We start from the raw sequence: 12,685 nt of genomic DNA, 5'->3' as shown, positions 1-12,685 counted from the left end.
TCTAAGCTTCAAAATGCTTTTTTCTCAATATCCCACGAGGGTTTTTTCACTGAGATTCGAGCGTTTGAAGTTGAGCAATTTTTCGGTCAAAAATGGGTGTTCCTTAAGTTTTGAGGAATGTAGTATAGTTACTCGATGATGCACCCCATGGACATAGGAATACTCCCATAGTATTCCTATGTCCGTTCTGAATTCGTTGTCCATGGTCTCACTCCACCTGGAATTTACGTCAACACGACCTCAGAGGGCAGAAGAAGACAAAAGCTACACCCACAGCACAGAGGAGAAAATTAACCAATCCTGCACCCCCTAATCTCTTGACTACACTATCTCAAAGTAAGAATAGTTTATTCGATAAAATTTAAGTAATCAGTGATAAGGCGATTTAACAAACAATTTTTTAGACAGTAAACCAAACTGTATAAAAGTAAAGTCATACCCAGATAATTAAACAAATAATATAAAAGAGAAAAATCAATAAATAAATAAATAAAACGAAATAAACAACAAAGTAAATAAAGGAATAATTATTCAAGTAATTAAAGTAAGAAGAAACGGAAGTATTAACGGTCAAGTTTCTTCGGGACATGATCCAATAGGGTATTACCATTTTTACTGCTGTGGTTCTATGACTGTGGTTCTGTACAATACTGAAAAAAATCAAAAAACGGTTATAACCAGTCACGGATTTACCAGTACGTACGTACATACACATATGGTATTTGATTGCCATTAAATGGTATTTGGTTGTGCTACCGGCCACGCAATGACCAAACGTTGATGAGACTGTCGTGGCAACGAATTCAGCTTTGCGTCACGATACATTACCGTTGAGCCTATCTACACTCAACGACAATACCTACTAATTCGGGTGTGGAATTCTATTGCTAATACAGTAATTCATTGTCAAAATGTCTAGATATTCTCCTAGTATCGTTGAGTATTTCGCAGAACATGAAAAACACAGATGTGGTTACTGTAAGAGCCCCGACACCAACTTTAGCCATGGTAAGCGTATGTGACACGACTTTCGATGGGGTTATGTTACCATTGTCAATGCGTATTTTATAATTCAAATTCAGTCCTTTAAAGTAAAAACCAATTCAGTCACTCCAGGGTACATGTAATTTTTGGTTCATGCAATCTTAATAGGTCTATGGGCCCACACTTTGACGGTGCAAGATTATCAAGATTTAATAGACCGAGGCTGGAGACGGAGCGGAAAATATTGCTACAAACCTACCATGGACCAGACTTGTTGTCCGATGTATACCATCAAGTATGTCAGAGAATCAATTCAACTAATACTTAACCACTGACATTTCATAGGTGTAAGAAAGTTCACTTTCCGTAAAAATGGCATGATTGTTTTTCAGTTATGAACATTTGATTTAATATTGATTACTTCTCTGTATGTTGATTAATCTGCTACATTTTCGTTGTTAGATGTGATGCATTAGATTTCAAAATATCTACGTCTCAAAAGAAGATACTAAAGAAAATGTCGAAGTCTTTGAAAGATGATTTGAAGAGAAGTGAGAATGCAGATCGAGACGAATCTATTATTCAAGGAGACGCAGGTGAATCTTTAACAGAAGTTTGTCTCTCAAAATAAGACGAACTCCAAATGTGAACTTGATTAAATTATGCACGATAATCCTCAAATTTCATTTTTGCAAAATTTCTAGGTTGCATGGAACAAGCTGACAAGGCTCTAAAAAATGTAACAGACATTGATCTTTCACTGGTTACCGATACTTTTGATGTGAGATTAACTGCTCCAAAGAGCTCTTCCAATCCAGACAATGTCTTTGGGGTTGATAACCTTTTGGGCACTGTGAAACAAGCTCGAAATCTGACACCCACATCATGTAGTAGTAGTAAAGAATATAAGTTAGGGGCAGGCTTAGATAAGAGTAAGCCACCCCCTAAAAAGGCAAAATTGATGCGGCTGGAACGCAAACAGAATAAATTGCTATCAACAGGGAAAGCACCGACTGAAATCAGCAATATTTTTAATAAGGGACAACCATTCACTGCTGGTAAAACCCTAGAAGAGTTATTCAATGAAGAAAATACTGGGGATAGTAAGTTGGAGGTATGTGAAAAGAACTCTTCACCTCTGCATGCTTTCATTAAATAATATTACAACACATTTGCTCCAATTTTGTTGGTACACCAATGTTCGAGAACGTCCATTAGTAAAATTTGGTATAGATATGCTGAGTACTATTCAAGTTAATAAATAATCGAAATTTCAGTTTTCTAATAAAATCTTAGTTTCAGTAAGACTCACGAACATTGATGTCAGATGACCATTTTTTAATCCAATTGTAAACTCTAGAATATGATTGTATTTGGATCATTAGGCTTAATGGATAAAAAAATTGAAACTAGTCTCGTTACCCTGATATAGTTTTTGTTCCAGTATCTGTCACCTGTTCTATTTCGAAATAACTATGTATTATGTTTTGCTAATCTCATGTGATGATTTTATTATTTTACTAAGCTGCGGTTAGTTAGAACATCGCCAATGAGCACTGAGTACATGAAAACCTCGAGAGAAAGTTATGAATTATACAAAAATTACCAAATGGCAATACATAGGGATCCAGCTGAAAAACTTACGGAACAACAATACACAAAGTTTCTCGTAAAATCTCCCCTACAGGTAATCACTAGTAGTATCACCTCTGAATAATTCAACTACCTGATTATCTAATAGACTGCTATGAATAACGAATTTGATGATTCATTCAGAACTCGACAGGAGGTTCACTACTCCATAAAAATTAGACAGAACTTTCTGTTAGATAAAATACAAGATTGGAGCAACGTGTACCATGATGACTGACGTATGTGTAATTTATCTTTGGTTTTGATCCAAATAATTGGTTATTTGAAGCAGCGTGAAAGCAAACTCCAGATTTGTTTGAGTGCCAGAAAAAATTCAAAGACACAGTTGAGTTGCAGTATTATCTAGTGCCTGGCATTCATTGAGTACAAAATTTCACGCAAATTTGATTTTCTTCATATCTCTGTGTTCTTATACGTTGAAAATTAATATATTTTATATTTATTAGATTAAATTGGTAAGAGTTGCATCTGAAGAGTTCTTGGACACATTTGACTCAAGTGCAGAAGTATATAGAAAGTACCAGATGGCAATTCACCAAGATCCACCTGAAGAATGCGATAGACTATCCTTTACAAACTTTCTTGCTAATAGTCCGTTGCAGGTACACTTTGGTCAATCTTGGTTCATGTCATTTTTAAACAATCAGCTAAAATACCTTTTGTATAATTTAATTTTATTTTTAATTTTGAAGCAATGGGCTCCGGCCGATGGTCCTCCTCAAGGCTATGGTTCATTTCATCAACAATATTGGCTGAATGATAAACTGATTGCTGTTGGAGTTATAGACATCCTGCCATCTTGCATTTCCAGTGTTTATTTCTTCTATGATCCAATATACTCGCACCTTTCTCTCGGAACTTATGGGTCAGTCATAATCTCTACCGATTATATTATAGGAACTTAAATTACTGGCACTCACTTTGCAAGAATCTTTCAATGTTTTTTATCATGTATTCTGCATAGCCGATGCACTTTACAACTTAATATTTGTTCAATTTTCCTTGAGATGGTAATTACTCAAAGGTAGCTCAGACTTCACACGTGTTTTTCTAAAAAAAATTCTAAATTTCAGATCCCTCCGCGAAGTGTGGTTAACTAGACAGCTCTACAAAGTTGTTCCAAGTCTAAAATATTATTACATGGGATTTTACATCCATACGTGCCCCAAAATGCGGTACAAAGCCAAAATGTGTCCATCAAAACTTTTATGCCCAGAGACATACGTATGGTGTGATATTGAAAATTGTTTACCAAAGTTAGATAAAGAGAAGTACAGCAGACTTAACGAAGATATAGATGCTGTTGACGAAAATATCAGCAACGATATTTCACAGGTAATGATATGTTGACGATTTGTTAAATTTAATTTATTTTTGGCGCCATTTTATTTCCTACCATTTGCAGGTTTTAATTTTTTATAACCGGAGAGTTATGCCTTACTACATTTATAAACAACAAGCACATCGATCGGATGATGAAGATGAAGTCAGAGAATATGCTGCACTTGTTGGCAAAAAATGTGCCCAAAACTTACTTCTTCATCGCAGTTGACCATCTCACTATGATTCATGTCAGAAGAAGGTATTTAATTCTCTCTAAATAATAAATTACTCATTTATTGAATTAACCCCTAATATTTCCATATCAAAAACTACATTTCATAATATTTCAACATAGCAATTACATAACAATTGATGTAGCCAAAATATATGTTTCGATGCATTAATTTGCAATGTTACTCATGCCCGTCTTTAATCGGAGATTTCACCAAGCTGGTATCAAATATATGAGTCATATCTCGATGGAAATATTGCAAACAGCCTTTTCCGAATATAATAAACAAAAATGCTGCCCCCAAAATACATCGATCAATTGATAAAAAACATTTTTGCTAGCTCTAAATTGAATACCGAAATAAAGATAGGTAAATAGATGTCAGAAAAATTTATAAATATTGCATAACAGCGTTTAATGTAGCTGGTAATAAGTTATTAAGTTCAAATATCAATGCTGATAACGCAGCAGAAGTGAGTCCCAATGTTGTTACAAAGCTTATTATATGACTCCCACAAATTGTCGAAAGATCTTGAGCATTCACATTGCTACTCTCTGACGATGCGCGATTGAACATCATTATTGTAATAACAAGATATGCATACCATTCGTAGCAGTACGCATTTGACATTCCTAAGCACATTGTCAGTATTCCGGGTATTATGTGTACTGGCATGAAGCAGTGCAGGAATGATCATTGTGGAATCGTTACTATAGTGGTTACTACAGGGGATTCAAGCAATTTTTAGAGGAATTTCTACATTCAATATAAAAAATAATGAAATATTCATAACCTCATTTTTTCTGTAACTTGAAACCTGCATTATTTAAGAGTTTTTTTTTAAGAGGGGTTTGAGGGAGCGTACCGATTAAAAAGAGAAAATGGCAATGATTAATAATTTCTTGTCGAACAGAATTTGACATCAGCCTGTAGGTTTTGAAGTCCTATTATGTGATTAAAAAAAAAAATTCCGTTTCAACAAGTGTATCTACGTCGGATTGCCTTAAGCTGTACAAGGTTGATAGGATCTTATTACACAGTGATTATTATTCCAAACTTCACTCACCATGTAAACTTTCAGCAAATAATACTCTATCGCCTCGTGGAACCCATCACATTGTTAATATTGGAAATTGTTCTTGATTGTCCTTAAGTGCAAGTCATAAAACAATCATAACTAGATTCTGTTCAAGCAAAAGATAAAACATTTTCTGATCGTATTTTTCCGTAACGTAGTTATTCATTGAGCCAATACCACTGAACATTTGTACAAGTACGGTCCATTTGCTGAAATTAAGGAAGATACAGAAGAGCATATTTAATGCTGGGTAGTATAATAAACCAGCCAATTACTATTGTTGGGTTGAAAGTAGCACAGGATGAAGTTATATAAAAACTGCATCAAGCAGTAAGAATTTCGCATGCACTCAGTTTTGAGTAATTACATATTACCTACAATTAGAATGTAAGATAAGATATTAATGTTCTTAAATCTATTAGTAACATGTTAAGGTGTTTACATAGAAATAAACTATATCATACTAAATGATTAACAGCGCTATCAACAGGAATTTGTGTTGAAGTGTAATTTTGGACACTTTCTTCGTCAGTTAGAATAGGTATACTCTTGACCATTCTTGGTATTCTTCTTGACCATCTTTAATGTAGCAAAGCTCATATGGACCCTGAACGTTTAAATGCTAAATTTTGCTGAGAAAATGATACGTGCAGTTACGCACCAACTCGTCATTGCATCTGTCGGATATAGAAATCATTGTCTCTTTCCTTCACTGAAACACACTTATATTATTCTTCTGATCAGTACCTTTTTTAGGTTACAGAGCATCATCAAATGCTGAAATCCTCCGTCAGCATTAAAGTCAAATATTTTATAAATTAAAAGATTTACCAAACTATGATGCTGCATATGTATTTTCAAAGAATGTATCCTCTAAAAAAGGGAATTAAGTAGATTTGATATCTTGCTTTTAGGTGGTCAAAAAACTAAGAGATATAGTAAACATAAGATATAGTAATTGATTTGCATTGCAACATGGCAATATCTATTTTACGATTACGTGTAACTCTATACATACATATATGAGCATGCTTCGAAATCTCAATTCCAAAGGATATTGAAATGAATATCATATTTTAAATAAAACTTTTTATTTCGACACCATGCAATTACTCTTGTGAAATCAACAGTTCATTTGTATTTACAATAATTTAGTTATGTTAAACATTGATATAATTTGAAACATTCTACCCCTTATAATATACTTTGTAAAAAACCTTGGAAACAACAGGCATTGTGTCAACTAAACCAATTACTAATATGACAGTACTCTGATTATTTAACTGGAAATCTCGTATACCCAGGATTTATCAGCAACTGAGTTTATATTCTATTCGATCAAAGTTATCTCTAATGACTCATAGTGGATGCAGACTCTACTAAATTTATGAAAGTAGAAAATTCGTAGTTAAAAAATATAATTATCTTATATTATTGCTCATTAATGAATACGCGCTAGTTATTTGATGACTTTTTACGTGGCTCACAGACATATATTTATCATGTCAGGATAGCCTCAACATGTGATGCATTTGAATTGTTTTTTTATGAATAGGCGAAATACCGTTACCCTATCATGCTCATTATTTAAAGTTATAAACTTTTCTTATTCTATGACTTCACAGACAGCAAACTAAAATGGCTTCAATTATATAAATAAGCTGTACATAAATTATAAATACCATCGTTCATAACTGTTATGCTTTTTGTACAGCAGGTGCAGGAGCAATCGTAGGACCTAATGTATTGAGCTGGCTTCCTTGAGGTGTCGTAGATCTTTCCACCGATGATATTTCGTTCCAAGATTGAACTTTCCCGCTGCCTCCGATGAAGAAGACTATCATACTGAATATGCACACGGCTGCACCAACCCAAAATACGATTTGCCAATTTTCTATTGAATCCTATGAAGTATATTGAAATAAGAGTTATTGAAGCATCACTTTGAAACTGGACTGTGTTATATAAATCTTAATTATACGTTTCCTTTGGTATTAACATTATTAAAGTAAGAGAAAATGAAAGCAAAGCCTTACCACGTTTTTAGCTGCATAAACATGAACGTTTGAATTTTTGGTGCAAATAATTAAGCAGAGGATGTAGGTCAATGCACAAAATTTGGCTGAATAGCTCCTAAGTACTCTCCGTACTACAAATACCATACAATGCAGAGACAAACAGTACTTAGGCGTCAACAGCTATTGATACATACAAAATGCGTTAGTTGATCGTCCCCGAAATATTATTAGATTTCTTCACTCCAGAGTACTTTCCGTACTACAAGTTATGTATAATGTAGATACAAAAAGTACAATGGTGTTAACAAATCAAATGATAGGTAAAAGCAATAAAGCCAAAGCATAATGGTGACTGCAAAATGGTTAAGTATTAATGATATGCAAATAGGTATGATGAACATAAGTTCATACATTATTATTGAAAAAAATACATGTACACAAATATGCAATGAAAAATGAAATGTAAGCTAGCAAACTTGAATCCGCAGTACTCACCGTACTACAATTTATTCCATGTAGTGCCAGTCAATACTGAGGATTCAAGATCGCCGAAATTATTATGTTGCCAATAAACTAGATTAAAGCAAAAGGTAGAAGATCAATTATTACATGATAAGCAGAGAGTTGGCAAGTATAAGTCCATAGTACTCGCCGTACTACGAACGTAGTAACGTAGTTCTAGCAAATACTAAGGTCCCATAATTGCTAAAATATTGGAAACAAGTAAAAGCGTGAAAGGATAAAATCAAATATACAAAGTTAGTTAGCAGACTCAAATCGATAGTACTCACCGTACTATGAAACTTTATCTAACATAGTTTCAATGAGTGCCAACGATTCAAATCAACTAGTGCAAAATATTACTTAAATCAGTTTACTCAGCAGATATAAACCCGTAGTACTCACCGTACTACAATTAATACTCTGTAATTCAAGAGAGTACTAAGGGCTTAGACATGCTGTCAACTGAAGCAAAGTTAAGTAAGCAACTGTTAAAACAACAAAAAGCCAGTATAGTATAGCATGGAGTGTTTTAGCACATACGAATCCGGAGTACTCGCCGTACTACGAATTGAATAACGAAGTTCCGGTGAATACCCAGGTTCCAGAAATGCTTGTGATACCAAAATGTGTTAATTGTGTTAAATTAAAACATGTAAGAGCTCGATGTGCGGTAGCTACCACAGATCCGCAGTACTCACCGTACTATGAGTGATACATCATAGTCCTGGCGATTACTGAGGATCTGGTTGAACTTTCATTGCTGAGTGCTTGATAGTGAATTAGTGTAGCAAATTTTCAACATGAATAGTGCAACAATAAATGCGGTGAGCGAGCGCTAATGAAGCAACAGAAACATCAAGCCCCGAGTCTACTCCGTACTACGAATTCATGTACACGTAGTTGAGGAGAGACTCAGGGGTTGATTTTTCAGTGTGATAGACCTTCCACCTATCTTACTGATAACGACATTTGCAGATGAAGTGTGAAATGATTCCTCCAATCCCGAGTACTAACCGTACTACAAAGACAAATATTAATGTAGTAACGGTACGAACAGGGGATGAGCGGAACCATGTTGCGAGTGTATTAATGCAAATTGTGATAAGCCAAGTAGGTTGAACAATTGATATAAAGTGATGCAGAATTACTTCTGATGGAAGCAAATTACCCAACATACCTCATCTCCGATAATAGCAGCTACAATCGGGGGTCCAATGAATCCAGAAGTGCATCCAAGAGTATTCATAACTCCGTATAAGAATCCCGCAAAGTTGGGAGAGAGGTCTTGATTGTTAGAAAGATTAGCAATCACGGCTGCACCATTGAATCCTAAGCTCAATACGAGGAATAGGTTTGCAAGGACAAAGTTGCAACCAGCATAACTCACACCAATCAAGAACAATCCTGGAATTAAGTGAGCTAAAAATATATAAGTGTGTTATAGAGTTAATAGTGCACAAACTTCACTTTTGAAAAGAGATTTGAAGAAATATCCTACAAAATATTGTTGCGAATTTCCTCAGCCATGAAATACTTATATAGTGTCTTCTTCTCATAGTATCACCAATCCAACTAAAGAGAAAACCAAACACCATTCGCCCAGCCCATGGAAGAGATGCGAGTGCTCCACCTTTGGTAAGTTTGAACCCAAGACTTCTTGTAAGATATTGGGTCATAGAATTTTGATAGAAGAACAGCAAAAACATATTGCCAAAGTGGCACAAGACCAAACTGATGAAAGGCACTGACAAAAATATTTTCTTCATGGGAGTTTGAGCCAAAGTAGGTTTTTCGTTGGTCATTGTTCCAGCTTGTGATCTACAATAAAAGTACCAGTTGAGGGCCGAATAGAGCTTTGAAACGGAATATACATTTACCTGATAATAAATTCTTTTTCTTCATCTGTAATACCAGGGTGTTCGTCAGGTGAATCATATGCTATTATTGCCCAAAATGCGACCCAAACAAACATCAACAAAGACGGGAGATACCATGCCGTTTGCCAGTTAATTGAATCTGCGATAGCAGCAACCATTGGATACGTGATTATTGTACCAAATGTGCCACCCAAGAGAGACCATACGAATCTACTTTTCTCATCTGGAGGTGCCCATTTAGCTACCATGGTGTGGCAAGCTGGAAATGTAACTCCGCCAGCAAAGCCTATTATCACTCTTGAGATACAAAGAATACTCCAATGCATCTGGGCTAATATCGGACTGATTAAAGACAACATCGCAGCTATCAATGAGGTCCATAGAATAGACTTTTTAGGCCCCCACTTTATAGCAACTAATCCACCTATAAAATTTCCTGGAGCATTTCCATACCCATACGAAGATAGCAACTGAGCTTGAACTTGTGCATCCCATTCGAATGTCTTCTTTGAAAACAAAGAAAATCCTTCCTCATCACCTCTTGTTTGATTCAAAATCTCAACATCACGCTTTTGACGTATATCTTTGAAATGTAATCGTGTCTCATTTATATTAGATTCAGTTTGTGAAATATACTCTGACGCTTCCCTTTCGTAAATCCAATGATTATAAATATTTTCAGGGTCATACCAAATGGCTCTTTGGCTTCTAGTAGCTTGAATGGGCTCAGCTGTATCGCAATAACCAGCTTTAGTCATACCATTTTTTGAAGCTGTCATGGGAACTACAAGAATGGGCATCTGGAGACGGCACATGTATGACGTCCAACATGCCGTAAACATCATCATGCAGATCAGAAACCTCGTGGGAATACATTCTGCAAAATTGCATTTATGTAAAAGAGATACTGAACTATCCGATCCATCCACACTTAATCCCTAATCACTTTATCGCGAATATATGATGAACCCAAGTGACTCCACATGGATTTATCGACGGAAAATCACTAAATACAAGAAAAAAAAAGAAACATGTGTCATAATACTGCCTCGAAAGCGATGATTTTATGATATTATCGACGTAGATGATAATCATTCATTGTAAACTATTAGCTGTTTATTACTATGTGTAAGCAGCTTAGAATAATTTTTGGTCTCAAATATCTCCTTTAAACTAATTCGTATTACAAGCAATCTTTCACGTGACCATAGCAATATGATATCGAACGTAACATTATTCAAAGCTGCAAAGAAATGATTTAGAAAAATATTTACTATGGGCTTACTGATCAACGTCCAAAATAGTGACATAACTCATATCATAGAAAAATAAAATCATGTGTGAAAAGACATCAAATTGTGTTTGTTCAGAATAAAACAAGCAATCGGGACAAATGATGATCAGTTTTGTATTCAAAGGTCTCTACTATTGTGAACATGCCGACATGGTTCTCGACTATTACTACAAGAAATTTAGACTTAGTTTTCAATTCGTGGATGATAAATCATCAATGAATTAATGTCGTCCGATCAAATTCAATAACTGTGATTACCGAGCATTCAATGCCAGTGATGTAATTACATAGCTAATTTGTTATGAATATGAATTTGAAATTGTCGGTATTCGATATTTATTTGAAATATCGGATGAAACGTGAATATTAAATCACGAATATTTGATCTGAATGTAATTGTATAGCTTATATACATCAATGATCTGGTGAGTAATGTATAGGTTTATAATTCAAAAGAAAGTTTACAAGCTACAAGTACAGCGTTTAAAACTCACGTGGAAAGTAGCGCTGGTACAAATGGTTATATGTCTTCATTGCAACTAGAGTAAATAAATCCCAATAATATTTATAAAAGCTAGCTGGAGCAGTGGATGTTTACAAATTCACCAACACAATGCACATATTAGTTTTTCGCGATAAATTAAAACACTTTTACATATTCTGTACCATTTTTAAAATCACAGTAATTTTCGTTCACGTGTAAGTGAAGTCGGAGAAAAATAATAATAGAGCAAACGCGGCGGAGCTCTGCTCTAGTCCTCTTCTTGCCAAGAGTTCAGGTGTACGACTGATGGCCAGGTAACGCGGTCGCAGGTATTTGAAGACCAGGACTCAAAGGAGGGGGTAAAATTTCCACCCCCGACCACGGGCCACCCTTGAGTGCCATTGGTGCACTTCATCGTGGCTCTGCATTTCCCCCACAAGGGTCTAATTTTCTTCGGAATATGCAAACGGCTATTTTTGTATCCAAGAATTAACCATCGATGGGTGAATAACGAGAAAAAATAAAGGGTAGTTATAGGCGCACCGTAGGGCCAGGTATTTCGTATTCCGAATTCCAACTGTCGTACAGCAGAGTTGCGCCTCGCGTTGGAGACCATAAGGTATAAATTGTTATATCTTCAGCGATGGCTGACTTTGTACGTATAATTTCGTTAATGTACGTACCCAATTAAAGGAAAAAAAAGAATTACTGGGTCGTAGTCGTACTTGATTTTGATTACCTTCGTATTCCAATTTTCTTTCGGACAGCAATAATGTCAAGCATTGCTGAATGGTTTTTGAAAATTTCCTTGAAAAAAAATCTGGAGTGGCTAAGATTTCTCTACATCAATAGAATAATTCGTTCGTTTTCTGTGTTCATTCCATTCATTTCAGATTCTGAGTTCATCGTGTGAAGATAAATTTCATGCACTATTTACCTGTGCAGAAAATCATTGTTACCTATTTCTTTTACTCTCCAGAGAGTTCTATGATAACTTTCTTTTTTTTCGCTGTTCGAACGGCTTACCGATCAGGTCACGTTGTATCCGATACAAATTGTTTCCTATTTACGGAAATGGCGAAATAAAAAAATGAAAATTTCCGTATGCGTGCATATATGCATAGATCCCATATAGATACCGATACAATGTTTAATCTCTATATATGTATGTATAGTCAAGAAACCACATATTATGTCAGCCACGCGACGTCAACTTGAGAACTTGGAGAATGAAGAC

General features: G+C 35.2%; 2 protein-coding genes across 4 annotated transcripts; one reads left to right on the top strand and one right to left on the bottom strand.

Moving 5' to 3' along the window:
* The first annotated feature begins 316 nt into the window (after positions 1-316).
* On the top strand, positions 317-7,878 carry LOC105684445 (arginyl-tRNA--protein transferase 1). 3 transcript variants are annotated; one of them, XM_012397782.3, is made up of 9 exons: positions 317-1,008; positions 1,153-1,279; positions 1,447-1,580; positions 1,689-2,098; positions 2,510-2,671; positions 3,330-3,502; positions 3,711-3,972; positions 4,043-4,219; positions 6,986-7,878. In XM_012397782.3, exons 1-8 carry the CDS (start codon positions 912-914, stop codon positions 4,187-4,189), a joined length of 1,512 nt encoding a protein of 503 aa, XP_012253205.2. In that variant the 5' UTR covers positions 317-911; the 3' UTR covers positions 4,190-4,219; positions 6,986-7,878. The 3 variants fall into 3 exon arrangements, with proteins under 3 accessions (XP_012253205.2, XP_012253206.2, XP_048510084.1); XM_012397783.3 differs by lacking the exon at positions 2,510-2,671 and adding an exon at positions 3,084-3,239 and having other exon boundaries at positions 319-1,008; XM_048654127.1 differs by lacking the exon at positions 317-1,008 and having other exon boundaries at positions 1,190-1,331.
* LOC105684444 (sialin) lies at positions 6,346-11,767 on the bottom strand. Its single transcript, XM_012397781.3, has 5 exons — positions 11,459-11,767; positions 9,671-10,547; positions 9,292-9,611; positions 8,971-9,212; positions 6,346-7,175 (listed from the first exon to the last, which is right to left on the bottom strand). Exons 1-5 carry the CDS (start codon positions 11,496-11,498, stop codon positions 6,969-6,971), a joined length of 1,686 nt encoding a protein of 561 aa, XP_012253204.1. The 5' UTR covers positions 11,499-11,767; the 3' UTR covers positions 6,346-6,968.
* Between the last annotated feature and the right edge of the window lie 918 nt (positions 11,768-12,685).

The sequence above is a fragment of the Athalia rosae genome, chromosome 4 (assembly GCF_917208135.1).
Source record: "Athalia rosae chromosome 4, iyAthRosa1.1, whole genome shotgun sequence".
Taxonomy (NCBI): Eukaryota; Metazoa; Arthropoda; class Insecta; order Hymenoptera; family Athaliidae; genus Athalia; species Athalia rosae.
The sequence above is the reverse complement of the archived record's forward strand: the minus strand, read 5'-3'. Positions and strand labels throughout refer to the sequence as shown.

Coding starts and splice junctions, on each gene's coding strand:
- LOC105684445 (XM_012397782.3), top strand. CDS start 912: ATGTCTAGATATTCTCCTAGTATCGTTGAGTATTTCGCAGAACATGAA. Junction 1,009..1,152: donor CGACACCAACTTTAGCCATG/GTAAGCGTATGT, acceptor CAATCTTAATAG/GTCTATGGGCCCACACTTTG. Junction 2,099..2,509: donor CTGGGGATAGTAAGTTGGAG/GTATGTGAAAAG, acceptor TATTTTACTAAG/CTGCGGTTAGTTAGAACATC.
- LOC105684444 (XM_012397781.3), bottom strand. CDS start 11,498: ATGAAGACATATAACCATTTGTACCAGCGCTACTTTCCAC. Junction 9,612..9,670: donor GAAAAAGAATTTATTATCAG/GTAAATGTATAT, acceptor CTTTTATTGTAG/ATCACAAGCTGGAACAATGA. Junction 9,213..9,291: donor GAAATTCGCAACAATATTTT/GTAGGATATTTC, acceptor ATATATTTTTAG/CTCACTTAATTCCAGGATTG.